The sequence below is a fragment of the Camelus ferus genome, chromosome 14, assembly GCF_009834535.1.
Source record: "Camelus ferus isolate YT-003-E chromosome 14, BCGSAC_Cfer_1.0, whole genome shotgun sequence".
NCBI classification, from domain to species: domain Eukaryota; kingdom Metazoa; phylum Chordata; class Mammalia; order Artiodactyla; family Camelidae; genus Camelus; species Camelus ferus.
In genome coordinates this window covers 33,685,250-33,705,873 of record NC_045709.1, presented here as the reverse complement: position 1 = coordinate 33,705,873, position 20,624 = coordinate 33,685,250, and the positions used below count along the sequence as shown (strand labels likewise).

General features: G+C 34.1%; 1 protein-coding gene across 5 annotated transcripts in view; it reads left to right on the top strand.

Annotated features, from left to right (window-relative positions):
- The window catches only part of PCCA (propionyl-CoA carboxylase subunit alpha), a 330,985-nt gene that overhangs the window by 124,936 nt on the left and 185,425 nt on the right, over window positions 1-20,624 (top strand). For all 5 annotated transcript variants that reach the window (XR_001367552.2, XM_006195197.2, XM_032496718.1 and 2 more), the window contains 2 exons: window positions 6,589-6,683; window positions 11,667-11,817. Coding sequence is in view for 4 of the 5 variants with exons in the window: in XM_006195197.2 (XP_006195259.1) it covers window positions 6,589-6,683; window positions 11,667-11,817 (246 nt within the window). In the remaining variant the exon portion in view is untranslated. The remainder of the gene's footprint in view (window positions 1-6,588; window positions 6,684-11,666; window positions 11,818-20,624) is intronic.

The window sequence follows — 20,624 nt, the reverse complement described above, 5'->3', positions numbered from 1 at the left end:
TGTTTGTATAGAGACAAATAAATCATTTCTTTTACTCAGATTAAGATTTTAATCCCACAGTTAATTTGGTTGTGGCGGTGTGGGTTTCAGCAGAATAAAACAGGTTTTCTGAAATAAAACACAGAAGAAGAAAAGTTTGCTGTAGTTTTCATTTTTATGTCAGAAATGCCTTGTGCTTATTTTACACATTATGGCTATGAATTGATATGGAACAGTTAAAATTGATAAAATATAAATATCGAATTAGAAATTGTATTGAAATTAGAGTACATTTTTTTCTTGATTTTGTGTGGCTAGAGCATCAAAAAATTAAATAAAAGGTTATTTGCTGCCCTTGTATTTTCTGTTGGGTCATAATATAGCAGGGTCTTAGATTCTATCATTGTGTTTTCTGAGGTTAATTATCATTCCACATAGATATTATTTATAGGTAGAAAATCTTCCTCTAGCTCCTCCAGTTTTTCAGAGTGGAAAAAAATGTACAAACTTATATAATCAATTCATATTTTTAAAACATTGGACATAATGTATTTCTTTCTGAGGCTAGCAGGTTTTGTTTTTGTTGGTTGGTTTTTGTTTTTAGATGTTCTAAGTTGAAATCACACATACAGTGAAGTCCACAAATTTTTAAGTATACAATTTAATAAAAATTTATATATATATATGTATGTATGTATAACTGTGCAACTACCGTCCAGATCTATATATGGAACATTGTATTACATCAGAAGATTCCTTTGTACCGCTTACAGTTAGTCCCTCTCCTTCGCCACTAAAATTAACTTTTCTGACATCTAATACTGTAGATTTTTTTTGTTTGTTCTTAAACTGCGTATAAATGGAATCATACAGTACATACTTGGTTGTGCTGGTCTTCTTTCACCTAATATCTTATCTGAGAATCTTTGATGAGGCTTTGAATTATCATTCACTTAAAAATCGCTCTGTGGTGTTCCATTGTTTGAATAACCTGCAGTTTATCCATTTTCCTGTTGGTGAATCTTCGGGTTGTTTCCAGTTTTCTTATATTACGAGTAAACTGGTATGTCTTCTTACGAACAAATACGTTCTTTTGGATAAAGTGAGGAGAGGCATTGTTGGGATTACGTGGTGAGGTTTTGTTTAGTCCTGGGAGACACCGTGGTGGTTCTCATGTATGCCCTGCCGGGGATACATGAGGTTTCCTTCCAGTGCTGCTGTCTTAGAAAGCCCTAGCTGTTCCCAGTTCTTAAATGTGTAACCATTGTGATGGGCGTGTAACAATATCTCTGTTCTAATTTGCATTTCTCTGATGAGTATTGATGTTGAATACCTTTTGATAAGTTGATTGACCAACTGGATATTTATTTTGTGAGGTGACTACTCAAGTCTCATCCTTGTCCCCCTTTTTCAAATTAGATTATTAAAAATTATTAAGTGGTCAGTGTCCTGTATCCACTTTGGTTAAGAGTGCATCACCAGATATATGTATTGTGCATATATTCTCCCCATCTGTGGCTTGCCTGTATTATTAATAAAGTCTTTAGAGGAATAGAAGTTCTTAATTTTATTGAAGCCCAGTTTAAGTCCACTTTCCATACCCAAGTTAGGAGCTTTATTGTTTTAGGCTTGATATTTAGGTGTGTTACTCTCTTTGACTTGTTTGTTTGTTTGGTGTGAGATGGAGTGAAACTATATTTTCTTTCATTTTGGTATCCAGTTTCTCCAGCATTATTTATTGTGGTAATCACTTGCTGTAAATTAAGTAACATTTGGTTACTGTCTTAATTATTTTGGTTTTATAGTAGGTCTAGAAATTTGGTACCGTAATTGGTCTAAATTCATTGTTTTTCTTCGGATACTGTTGGCTCTTTTTAGATTCTTTGAGTTTTCATGTAAACTTTAGGCTTTTCTTGTCAACCCATCCCCACCTACACTCCCACCCTCCCCCCACATCTGATAGGATTTGGATTGTATTGAGTCTAAAGATTATTCTGGGGAGAATTAACATCTTAACAATATTGAGTTTTCTAGTCTATGAACTAAAGTGTCTCCTCATTTATCTACATCTTATTTAATTTCTCTCAGCATTGTTTTGTAGTTTTGAGTGTAGAGGTTTTGTTTATCTTTTATTAGATTTATTCCTAGGTAGCTGAAAAATTTTTATACTATTCTAAATATTATTCTCTAAATTTCATGTACCTATTGATGGTTGCTTGTATGTAGAAATATAACTGATTTTTATATATTAACCTTGTATCCAGTATCCTTTCTGAATCCACTTGTTTATTTTTTGTGTTTTGATTATCTAGTGCTGAGTGATAAACCATCCCAGAATGCAGTGATTTGAAACATTTCAGGTTGCACAACCATGTAAATGTATTTATTTAATGCCACTGAGCTGTACAGTTAAAAATGGTTACAACAATAATTTTATTTATACTTTGCCATAATAAAAAATGACACAATATCTGTTTCTCGTGTGTCTGTGGGTTAATTGGATTCAGCTGGGCACATCTTTTGCCCACTAGGTGTCTGTCCACTGGGGCAGTAGTCATGTTGGGATTTGACTGGTTTGGAACATCCAGTGTTAGTGCCTTGGAGGATTGACTTGAAGGTATGGATGGCCAAGGCACTGGGGCAGCTGGGCCTCACTCTCTTTATTCAGTCTTGGGGCTTTTCCACATGATTTCTCCATGTGACATTTCTGTAAGGATATGACTTCTTACATTGCTTATCAGAGCTACTGAAGTAGCCATTCTTCCTTTTAAAAATTTAGGTGGCACAGGATCGCTTTTGTTACGTTATTATGCAATTATGTTATGTTATTATGTTATGTTATGCAATTATGTTATGTTATTATGTTATGTTATTATTAAGTTATTATGCAAGGGTGTGAATACTGTGATTTGTTATATTGGGGACCATTTTTGGATACCAGCTACCACAATTCATTCTCTGACCCCCAGTGTTCATGTCCTTCCATAGGTAGAGTATACCTACTTTCCTTCCAAGACCAGAATCTCCTATTCAAACTTGGTTCAGATAAGGATGAGATTTGTTGTGTATGGTTTCTCAAGAGGGGTTCTTCTCATGTGAAGATCTCTGTATTTAAAGACAGTGTGACATCCACTCATCCAATATACAGTGATGAGAAAAGAATATAACACTGCAGTAAACACCCCCATTCAACATGGTAGAAAAAGGGAAGCACACACTATTCATTGGTTCTTAGCAGTTGAAAACCAGCAGTTTAAGCTGAGAGATCTCTGTAGGAGGTTTTTGTGGTAATTCTAGTGAGAGATGATGGCAGCTTGGGCCAGGGTGTTAGTAGTAGAGGCGGTGAGATGTGATTGAATTTTGGATATATTTTGAAGTTGTAAACCAAATTTTCTAGAAGATTAAATGTGATATATAAGAAAAAAGTAAGGCGTCAAAGATGGTTTTATGGTTTTGACTTGAGGAATTATGAGAATGGGACTTTTTTCTGAGATGGGAACAACTGTGAGAGGTGCATATTTGGGGGGAGGAAATAAGGGTATGATGTTGGATAAATCAAGTTTGAGATGCTCATTAGCTATCAAAATGTAGGTGTTGAGTAGACTGTTGGATATTTAAATCCATGATTTAGGGGAGTTATTTAGACTGCCCTTCCTCTAAGATCCTAGAGGCAAAACTAATTTTCCCCTTTCTCTGTATTCCCCATCTAGCACTTATTTGTGCTACTAGAGGACTACTTACGTCAGTTTATATTGAGCTATCTGACTTTCCTAGTAGACCAAGAAGTCCTTGAGGGCAGAGGCTAGGTCTTATTTATTTGTTGTCCCCAGCAACCAGGCGGTGTCTTTCATACTACTAATACTCACTAAATGTTCATTCAGTTGTGCAAAATAATTATATTTCTACATCATCTTTTAGTTTATTTTAATTAACCATGGCATATAGCTGAGCCGATATTTTTAAAACGTAAGTGAAAGTGTTTCCTAGTAAGTTAAATAGGCAATGCAGTGTTTCCTATATCTGATATACACCTGGAAGGTTTTTTTTTTTTTTTTTTTTTTTTTTTACTTATTTTCTTCAATTTTAGTTAATTGATATTAGGTAATTTGTGCACATGATAAACAGTATTCTACAAAAAGTAAGCATTTTTTCACCCTTGTCCCCAAGTCCTCTGGTTTCTGTCTCTAGGAGCAGACACTGTTACTGTTTTTTGGATAGCCTGACATAGTCTATGAAATATATATGTTCTTTACATGAGCTCTCACATACTGTGTCCTTTCTCGCACTGAAACTGTATACTGGCGATGAGAACGGCACTGCTCTATCTGATTGAAACCAGTGTTTCTGAACCTGGTCATGGTGTGGGCTGGATCCATGGATGCTAAAGGGATTGAGTTATGTGGAACAGTCTACTATGATGGAAGCTTTTTTCTGTAAGCAAGATATCTGGGGGATTTTTCATATTTAGTGCATGATTTCTGTAAAGGGCTATATTAAAAGTATAAAAAAAACCTCATGATGCTTTTAAGCATTAACTTCTCTTACAAGCACTTTATAATGTTGTCTGGTTACTTCATTTGTTTAATGGAATAAATCATTGTCAAATTATTTTTGTTTAATGCCTAGTAAATGATGGAGCTATTTAAAAAGAACTGCAAAACTACACAGACTTTAAAGAAACTTGATTCTGTGTATATATGAATCTAATATTTTACAGTTGGAAATGTGTCTGAGAATTTTTGCTTACTGTGGCTTTATTTCTTGGAGACTAAATCTGCTTTCACTAACATGTCAACTAGAATAAAAAAAGGTAGAATGAATTTAATGTTTTAAAATATTCCTAGGTGTACTTCATACAGCCACTTTTTCTTTCAATCCTTTTTGTTTTATTGAAGTATAGTTGATTTGCAGTATTGTTAGTTTCAGGTGTATAGCAAAGTATTTCAGTGTTTTTTATATATATGTGTATATCTATATATTTATATAATCTTTTTCAGGTTCTTTTTCATTATAGGTTTTTATAATATAGTGAATATATTTCTCTGTGCTATACAGAAAATTCTTGCTCTTTCTCTTTTATATATAATAGTGTGTATCTTTTAATCCCATACTCCTAATTTAACCACCCTCCCTTCTCCTTTGGTAACCATGAAATTGTTTCCTATGTCTGAGTCTATTTGTTTTGTAAATTAGTTCATTTATATTATTTTTTAGATTCTACGTGTAAATGATGTATTTGTTTTCTCTGACTTCACCTAGTAGGATAATCTCTAGCTCCATCTATGTTGCTACAAATGGCGATACTTCATTCTTTCTATGGCTAAGTAATATTCTGGTGTGTGTGTGTGTGTGTGTGTGTGTGTGTGTGTGTGTGTATTAATACACACACCACATCTTTATCCATTCATCTGTTGATGGACACTTAGGTTGCTTCTGTGTCTTGCCTGTTGTAATTAGTGCCTCATGCAGCCACTTTTGAATCTTAGAAATAAAATTCCAACTTATTGGCATTTCATTATTGTAATGATTTCCTTTGTTTGAAAGTATTTGTGAGGTTTAGTTAGGTTTTACTTGTAAAAATTAACTTTGTAGTCATATTAACTATTTATAGTTTATTATACCTGTTATAACCATGATCTTTTTTGATTTGATATTTTCAGCAGCCATGTAAAATATTAAGATGATATTACCTGCTGTTTATCATGCATGAGTAAATAGAGTGACTTGCCCAGAGAGGTTGCATAGCTAGAGTTTAAGTTAGTGCCTCGTCTTTTGACTTCTAGAATAGCTTTTACCTCAGTGAACTTAATATATGCCTCCAATAATATACTCCTTTAAGTGAAAACAGACTAGTCTTTAACTAAAAATCAAATATTCTGTGCAAAAATATTAACAAAAAGCATGTTTTATGGTTGCCAGATTTAGCTAGTAAGATACATGTTAAATTTGAATTTCAGATAAATAATTTTTTTTTAAGTAAAAGTATGTCTCATTCAGTATTTGGGATATATTTCTATTAAAATTTTTATTGTAATTAAAAACCCCAGCTTATTTCACATTATTACAAATGGGAAAAAGCATAATGTTGTGTATTAACCCCAGACCTTTTACCAGTTTCTTGTAACAAAAATAAAGCAATAAAAATACCCATGTATAAGTAACAGACTACATATTGGGTGTAAATAAAATAGCATTTCCTGATCAAAATACATTATAATATTAACAATAAACAGATGTGCACAGTGACACTTGTGGCTCTCCTAAGCACCACTGACATCAAGAATACATTCCCTCTATTGATGCTCAGTGTCCTTTGCTCAGTTTCTACAATTGATTCTGTTATTTTCCCCATAGTATTGGAAATGTAACAGGAGAATTTTTTCCTCAAGTCTTTTTAATAAAAATATTCTACTGAGTTTTGGGGTGGTAAATATAAAATTTTCCTTCATTAGCATCACCCAAAAGAGGGACTGTATTTGAGAGGCACATAATACGTTCTGTGATGTCTGAGTATTAAAAACCAAGGGGTGTTGCATGGAGAAAATGTTAATCGGGCATATACGTTACGGTTATGGCTGTAGAACTTTTCAAGTGGTATTGCTCTTTCAGGTTTTAGGTGATAAACATGGGAATGCTTTGTGGCTCAATGAAAGAGAGTGCTCAATTCAGCGAAGAAATCAGAAAGTGGTGGAGGAAGCACCAAGGTAAGAGCCTCTCCCGAGGAAAATTTAGAATTAGATTTTACATATTTCTTACATTTCTTTCCCATTTTAGCTAAAACTGCTTTAATAGTAATAGTAGAATCTATTCATGTGTATGTATTAAAAATTTTTCTTTATTGAGGTATAATTGACGTACACAGTTGTCTCTTGAACAGTGCGGTTGTTAGGGATGCTGACCCTCCATGCAGTTGAACATCCGTGAATAACGTAAAGTGGGTCCTCCTTCTATGTGGCTCCTCCGTATCTGCAGTCCATCACCTGGGGTCATGTAGCATTGTAGTATTTAGTATTGACATGTACAAGTGGATTCTCAGAATTCAAACTCATGTTCTTCAGCGGTCAACTGTTTTATATTAGTTTAAGGTTTATAATATAATGATCTGATATTTGTTGATATTGTGCGATGCTCACCGCAGTAAGTCTGGTTAACATCTGTCACCATACATAGTTTCAGAATTTGTGTGTGTGTGTGTGATAAGAACTTTTAAGATCTACTTTCTTAACAACTTTCAAGTTAACAATACAGTATTATCATCTATAGTCACCATGCTGTGCATTACATCTCCCTGTCATATTTATTTTATAACTGAAAGTTTGTACATTTGCACCTCCTTCCCCCCCATCACTAATCTGATCTCTGTTATCTATGAGCTTTTTTTTCTTAACATTTTTTTATTGAGTTATAGTCATTTTACAATGTTGTGTCAAATTCCAGTGTAGAGCACAATTTTTCAGCTACACATGAACATACATATATTCACTGTCACATTTTTTTTTCACTGTGAGCTACCATAAGATCTTGTATATATTTCCCTGTGCTATACAGTATAATCTTGTTTATCTATTCTACATTTTGAAATCCCAGTCTGAGCCTTCCCATCCCCCCCACCCCCTTGGCAACCACAAGTTTGTATTCTATGTTTATGAGTCTGTTTCTCTTTTGTATTTATGTTTTTTTTAATTAGATCCCACATATGAGCGATCTCATATGGTATTTTTCTTTCTCTTTCTGGCTTACTTCACTTAGAATGACATTCTCCAGGAACATCCATGTTGCTGCAAATGGCGTTATGTTGTTGGTTTTTATGGCTGAATAGTCTTCCATTGTATAAATATACTACAACTTCTTTATCCAGTCATCTGTTGATGGACATTAGGTTGTTCCCATGTCTTGGCTATTGTAAATAGTGCTACTATGAACATTGGGGTGCAGGTGTCTTTTTGAAGTAGGGTTCCTTCTGGATATATGCCCAGGAGCGGGATTCCTGGGTCATATGGTAAGTCTATTCCTAGTCTTTTGAGGAATCTCCATACTGTTTTCCACAGTGGCTGCACCAAACTGCATTCCCACCAGCAGTGTAGGAGGGTTCCCTTTTCTCCATAGCCTCTCCAGCATTTGTCTATGAGCTTTTTTTTTTTTTTTTTAAGATTCCACATATAGGTGTGATCATACAGTCTTTCTCTGTCTTATTTCACTTAGTATAATGTCCTCAAAGTCCATCTATGTTGTTGCAAATGACAAGATTTCATTCTTTTTTATGACTGAGTAACATTCCATTGTGTGTGTGTGTGTGTGTGTGTGTGTGTGTGTGTGTGTGTGTGTGTGTGTGTATGTGTATCACATTTTCTTCATCCATACATCAGTGGACTCTCAGGTTGTTTCCATGCCTTGGCTACTGCCAGTAATGCTGCAGTGACCATAGGGGTGATATGTCTTCTCAAGTTAGTGTTTTCATTTTCTTTGGAGAAGTACCCAGAAGTAGAATCATTGCATCTTGTGGTAGTCCTGCTTTTAAGTTTTAAAGGAACTTCCATACTGTTTTCCATAGTGGCTGCCACAATTTACATTCCCGTCAGCAGCGGAAGGACAAGGTTCCTTTTTTGTCACATCCTTGCCAACCCGTGTTATTTTTTGTCTTTTTTTAATAATGGCCATTTTAACAGATGTGAGAGGAGACCTCATTGTGGTTTTGATGTACATTTCCCTGATGATTTGTGATGTTGAACACCTTTTCTTATACCTGTTGGCCATCTGTATGTTTTCTTTGGAAAAATGTCTATTTAGATACTTTGCCCATTTTTAAATTAGATTGTTTGGTTTTTGTGGTTATTGACTTGTATGAGTTCCATATATATATATATATATATATATATATATATATATATATATATATATATATATATATGGTATTAACCCCTTGTCAGACAATGATTTGTAAATTTTTTTTTCTATTCAGTAGGTTACCTTTTCATTTTGATAATTTCCTTTGCTGTGCAGAAGCTTTTTAGTTTGAAGTGGTCTTAATGTATATTTTCATAACTAAGTATTTGCCACTTGGTCTTTCTCAGTACTTCAGTGCATGAAAATGAGAGAATACTTCAAAAGGAAGTTGGGGTTTTATTAGAGGAGAAAGTTTGGTGGATAACCACCTATGACTCCCACAGGCTTCTAGGTAATATTGACTCTGCTGGTGTGTCTGGGCATGGGGAATGTCTGGGATACATACATTCTAGGCTCTCCGGTTGGCAAAAGTTTCATAAAGTTGATCCTGAATTTCCTGAATTTATCCTACTATGAAAAGGCTTTTAGAGGCATGGTTCTTGGAGGTTTCTTGATTCTTCAGAATTACTTTGGGCACTTTGCCAAGCCACCTTTCATGTGTTTGGTGTAGCAATTTCATGGAGCTTCATTTCTAATTTGATGCTAGGTTGGTGTTTGTGTATATTCTGGTTTTCTCTTAGTTTTTAAAAATTCCCAGTTGAGTGTATATTGGTATTTTTAATAACCAGGCAGTAGGGAATACAGCTAGTTGCAGCTTTAATCATCTTAGCCAAGGTGTCTTGGTAAAATGTATATATGATTTCTGTAAAGCATAGGTCTGACTATGAATGAATTATTAATCACAGAGTAATGGTAAAAATCAAATTGTACTTTAATTATATTAGTTTTAAAAATATGATATGGTATAGTGGTTTTAAAACATGTTCCCCAAATCCTTTGCCACTTCTGTTGCTGAACGGGGGGAAGGATCTGTGTTCCCTCCCGTTGATTCTGTGCTCTGTGACTGCTTGACCAATAGACTACGCAGAAGTGGTGCTGTGCCCAGGCCTTATGAATCTGCCAGCTTCATCTTCCTGTCTCCTGTGACACTTACCCTTAAAAGCCAGCCACCATGCTGTGAGGAACATCCCGCTGCAGGCTACGTGGAATAGGGCCCTTTATCTCATGGCCCAGGACCAGGATGTAAGAAGGAAGGAAGAGGAAAAAGCGAAAGGGATGTTCTGCCTGTGTCTTTAGGAGAAGTCCTAGAACCTGCCCCTGTCGTGTATTGACAGTGATCTGAAAAGTTAGGGACTCTGCTAGGGAGGCCAGGAAATGTGTTTTTTCTTTAAGTAACCATGTACTCAGCTAAAATTCTAGTTGAGTGGATGCCAATAGAACAGTAACAGACTCTGACACACCATGTTTGCAGTTTTATGTTTTATCTTGTCTTGATACTTTCAATATAATTACTTTTTCTTTTTATTCTAAATTTACTCAAATGGGTGGGCCAGGTAGAAAAGTGGGCATGCAACATACACAAAATAAGAGTAGCTGTATAGTAATAATTGTTGCATATGGGAAACAGTTACATGCAAGTTCATTATGCTGTTCCATAATAAAAAAATTATAAAATGTTATCTACATAAAAAAAACAAAGAAACTGAAATATAATTACTATACATATATCTTGACACATTGTTGATGGGCCAGCAATGTTATAAATCATGCATAATTAATAAATCTAAATATTTTCTGCATAATACTTTTTATAGTTTTATTGTATTGTTATAATAGAAATCTTTACATAATTATGGGTTAACAGAGCTTACGTGTTCTACTGATAACAGTGATCTAAGGATTTTAGATAAAATATAATTCTGTTTGAGAATGATATATCACCATAAATGTATATTAAAGTAAATGGAAAAATTGAAGTTTCAATTATTTATATATGAATTTTTAAAAGATTTTTTCTAAATTTTAAATTATGTATGACAAGCAAAACTATAAATAATGAATATAAAATTTTTACAGTACTAAAAAATAAAATGTCATGTGAATCTTACGCATTTGAGAATAATTTTAATCTGCAAATAAAAAAGTAGTCAGTGTTTTGTTTCTCGGAGCCTTTCTTGCATAGACGCAAAATATGTGAAAATGCAAAAATGGTATGATAATATTCTTTCCAGGGTTCATTGAAACCCTTTATTTGCTTGCTGGAAGGTGCTTTTTTATTGTGAAACAAGAGTTTTGAGAATTTATTAGACGCACAGCTGATTCTTGTTATTTGTGGTAATTATATTTTGTAAAGTCACTGTGAACAATGAATTAGTACATACTGAAGCATTGCTCCCGGGGGAAATACAGTTAGGTTTCTCTGAGACCCTAGTCAGAACATTTTCATCAGCGCATTAATACATAACCTGTTCTATATATGTTTCTGTTGAAAGACACCTTATTTAATACATATTGTTGATTCAGTAACATTGAACTCACAGACTTGGCCAGCACTGCTGTAATGCTGGCCTGAAGGGACCTTATCTAACACACGTTTTCTTCATAAGGCACATCTCCCAATTTTAGCTTGGAGAAATTTTGAATATATATATTAAATTTACTAGTTGGAAACAACTACTTGTTCTCAAATAGTTGTATATTTTATAAATTGAGTGACGTTGCAGTATAATGCGGAAAGTTCAAACGTTAATTTTATTGAAGCCTGAAGTTGATTTATTTAACATATTTTGCTTAATAACACAATAAACATGTATTATAAGCATATATAGAGCATGTAATATAAAACCTTAAGTTGATACAGATGGTCATATCTGAGTAAACTTTAAGAAAATTTTTGTCATGCACACAAAAGATTACTTAATTCTTGTCCAAAACATAGGAAATTACTCTTTCTGTATTTGCAGCATCTTTCTGGATTCTGAGACTCGAAGAGCAATGGGAGAACAAGCTGTAGCTCTTGCCAAAGCTGTAAATTATTCTTCCGCTGGAACTGTAGAATTCCTTGTGGACTCAAAGAAGAATTTTTATTTCTTAGAAATGAATACGAGACTCCAGGTAACAAAAGCTGTGTTTTTCATTCCTTGCAGTGTCTTTATACTTTTCCCTTCCTCACCACACCTTTTTGGTGTATAAAAGTTAAAAATTAACTCCTCGAAGTGTTAAATAAAGATTTAGTTTCTATGTGTGTGCTAAGAAATCTGTTAGAAATGACAGATAAGTATCAGGTTAATTTAATGGTGTCTAGCTCTTCTGCTTCATTACTGTTAATACTCCATGTAGGAAATTTGTTTTGTTTTTCCTTGAGTTTCTCTTGGTGAACTGCATTAGTTAGGGTTCATGTGCTGTTATGAGAATCACTCAAGATGTGTTGAATAGAAAGGGGTTAAGTGCTTACAGATCTTTGGAAGGGTTGGAGGAAGGAAGGATATTTGGAGTGAACTTTCAGGAATGACTCTCAGAACTGCCCCACCCAACCTGGTTTCCAGAGGCACTGACACCTCTGCCACAGTTATGAGGGTGAGAACTCAAGTGGCCACCATGGAACTGCTGACTTTAGGGGTATAATTCCTCAATTCCAGCCAACGTCTCAGGAAGCCACTGGTGCTATCAACTAACTGGTGGCTTTATGTCCTTCCTTCTTTCCTTTTTCTGTTTGATTTAAATTGTAAACTAAAATACATGTACAGAAAAGTAAGTCAGATACAAATGTGTAGTTGAAAAAATTATTATAAGCAAAAATCCATGTTAGCATCACCTGGATCTGGAAGTACCAAAATGCCAGCACTTGTTTCTCCTCCCCTCTGACTTCCTCCCCTTCTCAGTGATTCCTCCCCCATCTTCCTATTTACGATTCTGACTGAATTCCAAACACCTCCTTGTATTTCTGGATAGTTCTTTCTTTCAGTTATGCACACCTAAGCAATAGAACTAATTTTTAATTTTGCCTGTTTAGATTTATTTTTAAGACTTTAAATCAGTGGGACTTTATAATGTATAATTTTTTGTACGTGGGTTTTTTTGACATTATGCTTTTGAGATTATACCATGGGACTGGTCTTCATTGAGTATGGCAGAATTTATGTATCTAGATGCATTTTGAGACCAATGATAATATGTATTTATAGAGTTTGTATAGGTATTAACCTCAGTAGTTGTTGCTCAAAATGTATGGTACTTCTGTTTGGAATCACTTTTTTAGCCTATATTCCATTATTGTGAATATCTTTAGAAGTGACAGAATTGTATCTCTTAGAGATTAATTTGATTTTCATTAAAAATGTCTTTACATTGATGTATGTCTAATTAGATAATTAGCTGGAAAATCATGTTTTTGATTAAAATGAAGACTTTATTATGTCATGATGAGAATAGCTTGTAATATGATTTTGAAAACAATTTGAAGTGACTCCAAAATATTTGTATTTTATTCAAGACACAATAAATACTAGATGGTTTAGTTGAGGTACTTACCAGAGTTTGCAGAATTAAAAACCATTGTCTTTTTTTTAGTGCATTTTGTTACTATGTTCTAATTTTTTTAAATCCATTTATTTTTAAATTTTTTTCTGGCTCATTTATCTCAGCCCATACTTTTTTCAAGTTCGTCCCATGGTTTTTGGAATAAGACCTCTAAAAGTTGATATTTATATCAAGTAATTCTGTGTAATAGGTCTAAATCACTGAGGTACCAGGGAGGGTATAACTCAGTGGTAGAGTGCATGCTGAGCATGCATGAGGCCCAGGGTTCAATCTCCAGTAAAATAAATAAAATAAATAAATTTAAATCATTAGGTACCTACTTTTACACTTTGTATCATGGATGGCTTGCCAGGAAACTATGTTCAGTACCCTCAAAAAAGGTTATGAATGAATTTCAGGAAAAATGAAATTCATGAGGAATTTCATCATATTGGATTTGATAGTACCTAATTCTATGCTATTTAGTTGTACACTTTGATAATTTGTATCCCATTTAATGTTTAATAATATCTATTTTCTCTCTTGCATTTGCTTCCAGTGACAGTAATTCTGCTAGTTACCAGACAAATTAATTTTGATTTTTTTAGACGCATCTGTGTGATGGAGAGATATTTGGTGGTGGAGGCTGTAACTGAATGGCAGCATAAAACAATCTTGGATTTTATAGTGTTCAGAAAGCCATTCTTAGATATTTCAAAGACTTTTTTCTGATACTGTTTAAACAATTCAAATGTCTTTTTAATAGTAGATTTTCTGTTTCAAATTTCTTTACTAACCTTAAATTATAATACTTAAGGCATATTCACCAAATTCTGTATCTTCTGAGATATATGTTATCCCTAATTAGTGTTTCAGTTTGAGCCTGGAGGGCTATAATTTTCTTTGTTCCTTTTTTTTTTTTTCCCTTGAAATTTCCTGATGGAACTGTCACTTTTTCCAGTTTTAGAACTTGTACATTTCTTCTGATAATAGAAATGTGAGTAGCATCTTCACTTTGCTAGATTAATCTTAAGAGTGAAATTTGTAATAAATTCTATTTCTCCTTAAAAAGATGTAACACTGAGAAAGTCACCAGGTTTGGTGTGTAAATACTGGTTCTGTTGTCAGTCTGGTCAGAATTTATATGTCAGGATTATCTGTGCTATCCCCATATATTTTTGTTTGTTTCTTTTTAAAGTCACTGTTTTCTGTTGCTTAAAGATGAAATTCAAATGCTGTTGCGTTACAAGTCCCTTTTCTCCGTGGCCTTAATCTCACCTCAGAGCCCTCTTTCCTGCCAATGATGATCTCCTCGTACTACTTAGGAGAGTACTTCTTTTCCCTGAATTCAGTGTGACCTCTCTGTGCCTTTATCGTGTTGCTCCTTATGCTTGGAATGGTCTCTATTCACTTTTTCTGGTAGAAGCTCACATATATCTCCAACCATATTCACCTGTTTCCTTCTCTGCATTTGAAAGATGAATAAGTACTCTACGAAAATAGTTTGTTAAAATGCTATTTTAGTGAAATGATACATAATTTTGCTTAAATAATTTTAGTTTCTTATTTTATTGAATTAAAACACTAAAAATTGGTAATACTTGGTTAAAAGAAAATCTTAATTGTTCAGAAGAGTATACATTGGAAAAGCAACTCCCCATACCACATTTTTTGTATTACAACCATTTATTTTTCCTCTAAAGGCAACCATTGTTTTACTTAAAAATTTATCTTTGGTAGTGTTCCATACCTAATTTAAAGCATTATCTTCTTCATTTTTATGATTTTTAATGTTCAGTTGTATGGATGTACAATCATATAATTTCACATTGATAAATTTTCCAATATTTTGCTATTGCAAATAGTGCAATTATGAGTGACCCTTTACATCATCATTTTGCACATGTGGAAATAGAATTGCCTGGAAAATGATATGTCCTTTTATAATTTAGTTAAGTATTATCAAGTTGGCTTTTGTAAGAGAACTTCCCTGGCCAAAGGGTGCTTTGCCTTTGGAGCTTTGGATAGTGAAGCATGATATCACACTGTAGTTTTCCTAAATATAAGTAAGGGTGAAATTTTCTTCATAGATTCATTTCCTTTTCCTTTGCCTTGACTTGACTATTAAATCCTTTGTCCTTTGGGTTTTCTTGTCAACCTGTAGATAGTTTTTCATTTTTTCAGGAAATTAGCCATTTGTAATATTATCAGGAAGTGATGCTCCTTGAATATTTTCACATCTTTACAGAGTGAGGGATTTTTAACCAAAGACCACTAACACCTAGATTAAATGACAACTACATTTAAGAGACCGCTAGAGAGAAAGTCTTCTCTTTCCCCAGAACTGTTTGTTGACATTCTGGGTTGGTAAATAGAGGCTTTCCCCTTCTCTCCCCAGAAGGATTTGTTTACTTTACCTTCAAGAGCCAAGTTTGCTCTCTCTCCATAGTTGAAGAAGGGCAGACATGCCAGCAACTCTTATACAAAAGCTCTGAGTTATATGGTGGTAGATACACTCCTGTGGTAGATACACTCCCCTCTGCATGCACAGGGACATTAGGCCCATGGGGAGTTGGGATGTGAGGAATGGCGCAGAGATGCTCTGTGAGTAAACAGGTGCGTCCATCTCTGATCCAGAAACTGTTTCCTGACAGGATTAACAAATAAATGTAGGTATAAAATATAACATACAATTTGTAGCACTTTTCTCTCACCTGTTGCCTATCTTTTTGACTTTGTATGTTGTTTTTTCCTTCCTCTACAGAAAATTTTTGGTTTTAAATTTTGCAATTGAATTTTGAAATCTCTTTGATCATGTCTGATGTTGTGACATACTTAGGCTCTTCCTCCTCCGAGATAACCGAAACATTTATCTTCCATGTTTTCTTTTAGTATGTATTTCATCTTTCTTGGTGAAATTTTCACTTCATTTGGGATTTATTTTATTTTTCTCAAATGGCTTCTTACTCGTCACAATGTTTTTTTTTTTTTTTTTTTTTTTTTGAGAAAGTAAAGTGAGGATTTAGTAAGGGATAGATAGTATGCTCTCAAGGGGAGAGCAGGCAGCCTCAGGTGAGCAGCTCCGTCACAACCACTATTGAATAAACATTCTTTTCTGCGCTAATTAGAAGTCATCTTCCTTGTGTACTCATGTGTATGCAGATGTTTACATCTGTTTCCTTTTTTAACCTGTTTATTCATGTGCTAGTACCACATTGTTTTAGATATTATATCTTTTTATTATAATACAGTATCCAGTAAGACTATTCCTTTCTCATTACTCTTATTTTTCCATATGTTTTTGAATTAGCTTATTTTCTTTATATTTAACAGGAGAAAAATTTAAATTACTGAACTATTTATTAGATAAGTATTTTCTGCAGCGATATTAATTCCTCAAAGATTCTTAATAATAAAAATGATTATTAAAATTTTATATTTTGTCATCATATTTTTTCATATTCCAATTTGAGAGTATATTGTCTCCTTTTTACAAAGATGAATGGAAATTGACGTACTTATATTTAATCCTGCGTTCCTTAACTCTTCATTTTTGCTGTTTTTATTATTTTTCATTATTATAATAGTACTGTACTTCTTTTCTGTTGGTGTGAGTCTCCCAGTTTGTTCATTTTACCTTTGTTTTCATGGTCACCATCAGCATCTTACCAGAGTTTTATGATTAATCAGTCTGCATTTTGACTTAACCTTGTGGTTAGGTTCTTCTTTTTTTTAACCAAGAATTTATTTTTGAGAGGTATCCATGATACTGTATTCTTTGACTTCTTAGTTGGTTGATAAGGTTATCCTTATATTTGAAGAACTTTTACCCGGGTATAAAATTATAGGGCTTGAAACAGCTGAATTATCATGTTAGTGGCTTTTTGACCCAGTATCAACACTTCAGTTGATTACGCAAACCCCTACCACCACCCCCCCAAAAAAAAAGAAAGAAAAGAAAAATAAATAAAGGAGAAGTGAGAAATCACTTGGAAGAGGGAAGCCTCTTTGAACTGTTGTGCGTGGGGAACTGCAGCTTTGGGCTGGGAGGGGCCACTGCTGCTGAGAGGGGAAGGGGCCGGAGGAAAGCTGTTGCTTCTTCTCTGCCTTTGCTTAAGGACAATTAATTATTGCCTCTTTCTCACTGGGGAGCCTTGTATTCATGATTCTGACCAAAGTTAACTCTTTTAGCTGAGTCTTTTAATGTTTTTAACATCTTGTTAATAGATACACCTGTACTGGTCCTTGATTTCTGCTTTTTCTATCAGCTTCCCTTTGTGAGAGATGAGGTATGTTACTGCCCTCCTCGTCACACCCATCCTCCTGCTCTCACTGTGTCATGATTTGGGTTTGGCCAGCATTTGGGATTTTATTATGATCACAGTGTGAACGCTATTCCCAGCAGTCATGTTGTCTCTTAAGATTACTTTCACTTTCCTGCACCATTTTGTTTTCTCTATAGCTGAAAACTGTCTTTTTTGTTTGCTTGCCAGCTTTGTTTTCTATGTATTTATCACTAATTTATCCACAAACTTGTCCTGTGTTTCATTAATTCAAGCACAGTGAGTTTTCTGTCACTTGCACCTTTTTGTGGAAATCTCTGGTTTCCTTCGACCCGCTCTAGTCTGGACTGGTTACCCTCTACATTTGCAGCATGGTTCTCTAGCTGAGATTTCCTCACTTGCCCTGAGGGTTCCTAATACTCTCTTTTTCAACCTCTTTTCTCCTGGATTTTTGCCTTTAGCACTGTTGGTTTATTTATTTATTTTTTTTCCTGGAGCTTATCTTTCAGTAGCTTCCTAAGAACTGGTGCATGAGTGAAAACAACTATTTTAACTTATTACTGGGGGAAAAAAAGACCCAATAGTTTTTATTGTGGTATAATTTGCCTATAATAACATTCACCCATTTTAAGTGTACAAGTGAGGTAGACTGAATGTTTGTACCCCTCCAAAATCCATATGTTGAAACATAACCCCCAATGTGATAGTATTCGGAGGTGAGGCCTTTGGGAAGTGATCAGGTTATAAGGGTGGAGCCCTCGTTAGGGCGATTTGTGCTGTTATAAAAGAGGCCCCTCTGCCATGTGGGGACACAGTGAGAAGACGGCTGTCTATGAACAGGAATTGGCTTTTACCAAAAACTGAATAGTTGGCCCCTTACTCTTAGACTTCCCTCCTAGCCTCCAGAACTGTGAGGAATAAGTTTCTATTGTTTATAAGCCACTCAGTCTATGTTATAGTAGTTTAAATGGACTAAGACAACAAGTCAGTAAATTGTTGTAAATTTACAGGGTTGTGCTACAAACAGCAGAATCCAATGGTAGAATGTTTCCATCACCCCATAAAGATCCCCATAAAGATCCTCATGCAATGTGCAGTGTTTCTGTTTCTATTCCTGCCCCCAGACAACAACTAATTTATTTTCTATTTCTAGATTTGCCTTTTCTGGACATTTTGTATAAATAAAGTCATATAATATGTGATCTTTTGTGTCTGACTTCTTTTCCTTAGCACAATGTTTTTGAGGTTTATTTATGCTGTAGTGTGTTTCAGTAGTTCATTCTTTTTTATTGCTGAGTAGTAGTATATCCATCATCTGTTTTACTTAGTCAAAAGTTGGTGGATATTTGCATTGTTTTCAGTTTTTGGCTATTATGAATAATGCTGCTATAAACATTCACATACAAGTCTTTACATGGACAGATTGTTTCATTTCCCTTGGGTAGATACTTAGAGTGGAATTGCTGGATTGAGTGGTAAATTATGAAACTGTCAAACTGTTTTCCAAATTGGTCGCACCATTTTACATTGCCATGAGTAATGTATAAGAGTTTAGTTTCTCCACATTTCTACATCCTCCTAAACAGTACTATCTTTTTGATGGTAGCCATTCTAGTGGATATGAAGTGCTATCTCACTGTGGTTTTAATTTGCATTTCTCTAATGCTTGGTGTTGTTAAATCTCTCTTCATGTGCTTTTTGGCCAATTGTGTATCTCCTTTAGTTGAAATATCTAATCATATCTTTTGCTCATTTTTAAATTGGTTTATTTATTTTCTAATTATTGAGCTGTAAGAATTCTTTACTAGGAATATATGATTTGCAAATATTTTCACCCAACCTGTGGCTTATGTTTTTATTTTCTTAATGTTGTCATTTGAAGCACAAAGTTTTTTAATTTTGTTGAAGATCAGTTTACAAATTTTTTTCCTTCATGGATTGTGCTTTTGATGTCATTCCTGAGAAATCTTTGCCTAATCTAAGGTCCCAAAGATTTTCTCCTGAGTTTTCTTGTATAATTTTGAGTATAGAATTCTGGATTGGAAATAATTTTTCATTAATAATTTTGAAGGCCTTATTTTGCTTTCTTTTAATTTATATTGTTGATATTGAGGTGTATCTGATTCTTGATTGTTAAAAATCTTTTTTCTCCCCCTAGAAGCTTGTAAGATCTCCTCTTTGTCCCTAGTTGTGGCTGAAATTATCTACCAATTACTACTGATAAGGAAAATACGGTCCTTTTATCTTTTAATTTATTACCATTATAGACTCTTTTAATACATTTTCTTTATATTCCTAGAATAAATTTTAATTAGACATAGTGATTTTCCTTTTGGTATTTTGCTAGATTTTATGTGTGAATAGAAATATTTTGAATTTTTATTTCTTTTTAAAATACTGTCTTTACCAGATCTGAGTGATAAAGTTCTATGTGTTTTTTGAAACTACCTGTGGAGGTATTCTTTCTTTTTCTGGGGTCTAGTTAATGATAGGCATGATCTGTTCTTTAAAAATTTGAATTTAGATGTGAATCCATTTGATGCTGGTATCATTCTCAATGTTAGGCCCTTGACCGTCTTTGTATAGACCCTTCTGTGGTAGACCTTCAGTATTTTATGAAGTGATAGCTATTAAAAATCAAGGTTATTGAAGGTTGTTGATTATTTTATTCATTTCCTTTGTTACTTTTCTCTTTTTTCTTTCTCTTTTATTGGATCTGTTTTATTCAGAAAGAAATTCAAGGATGTCTTAGATATATAAAGTTTTCCATCGTAATTTATTAAAAAATAAGAGATTTTATTTTTTAGAGCAGTTTTAGTTTTACCAAAAAATTGGTGTTAAGTGCAGTGAGTTCCCATACACCCTTTACTCACTGTCCCCCACCCCCACCAGTTTCCCTTATTACCCACATCTTGTGTTAGAAAAGTATATTCGTGGCAGTTGATGAGCCAATACTGATACATTTTTCTTAGCTAAGGCCCATAGTTTACATTAGAGTTCACCCTGGATTGCACATTGTGTGGGTTGTGGTGTGTTTAATGACATGTGTCTCCATTATAGTATCATTATAGTTTCACTTCCCTCAAAATTCTTGCACCAAGACATCCTTGCATTTCTTTC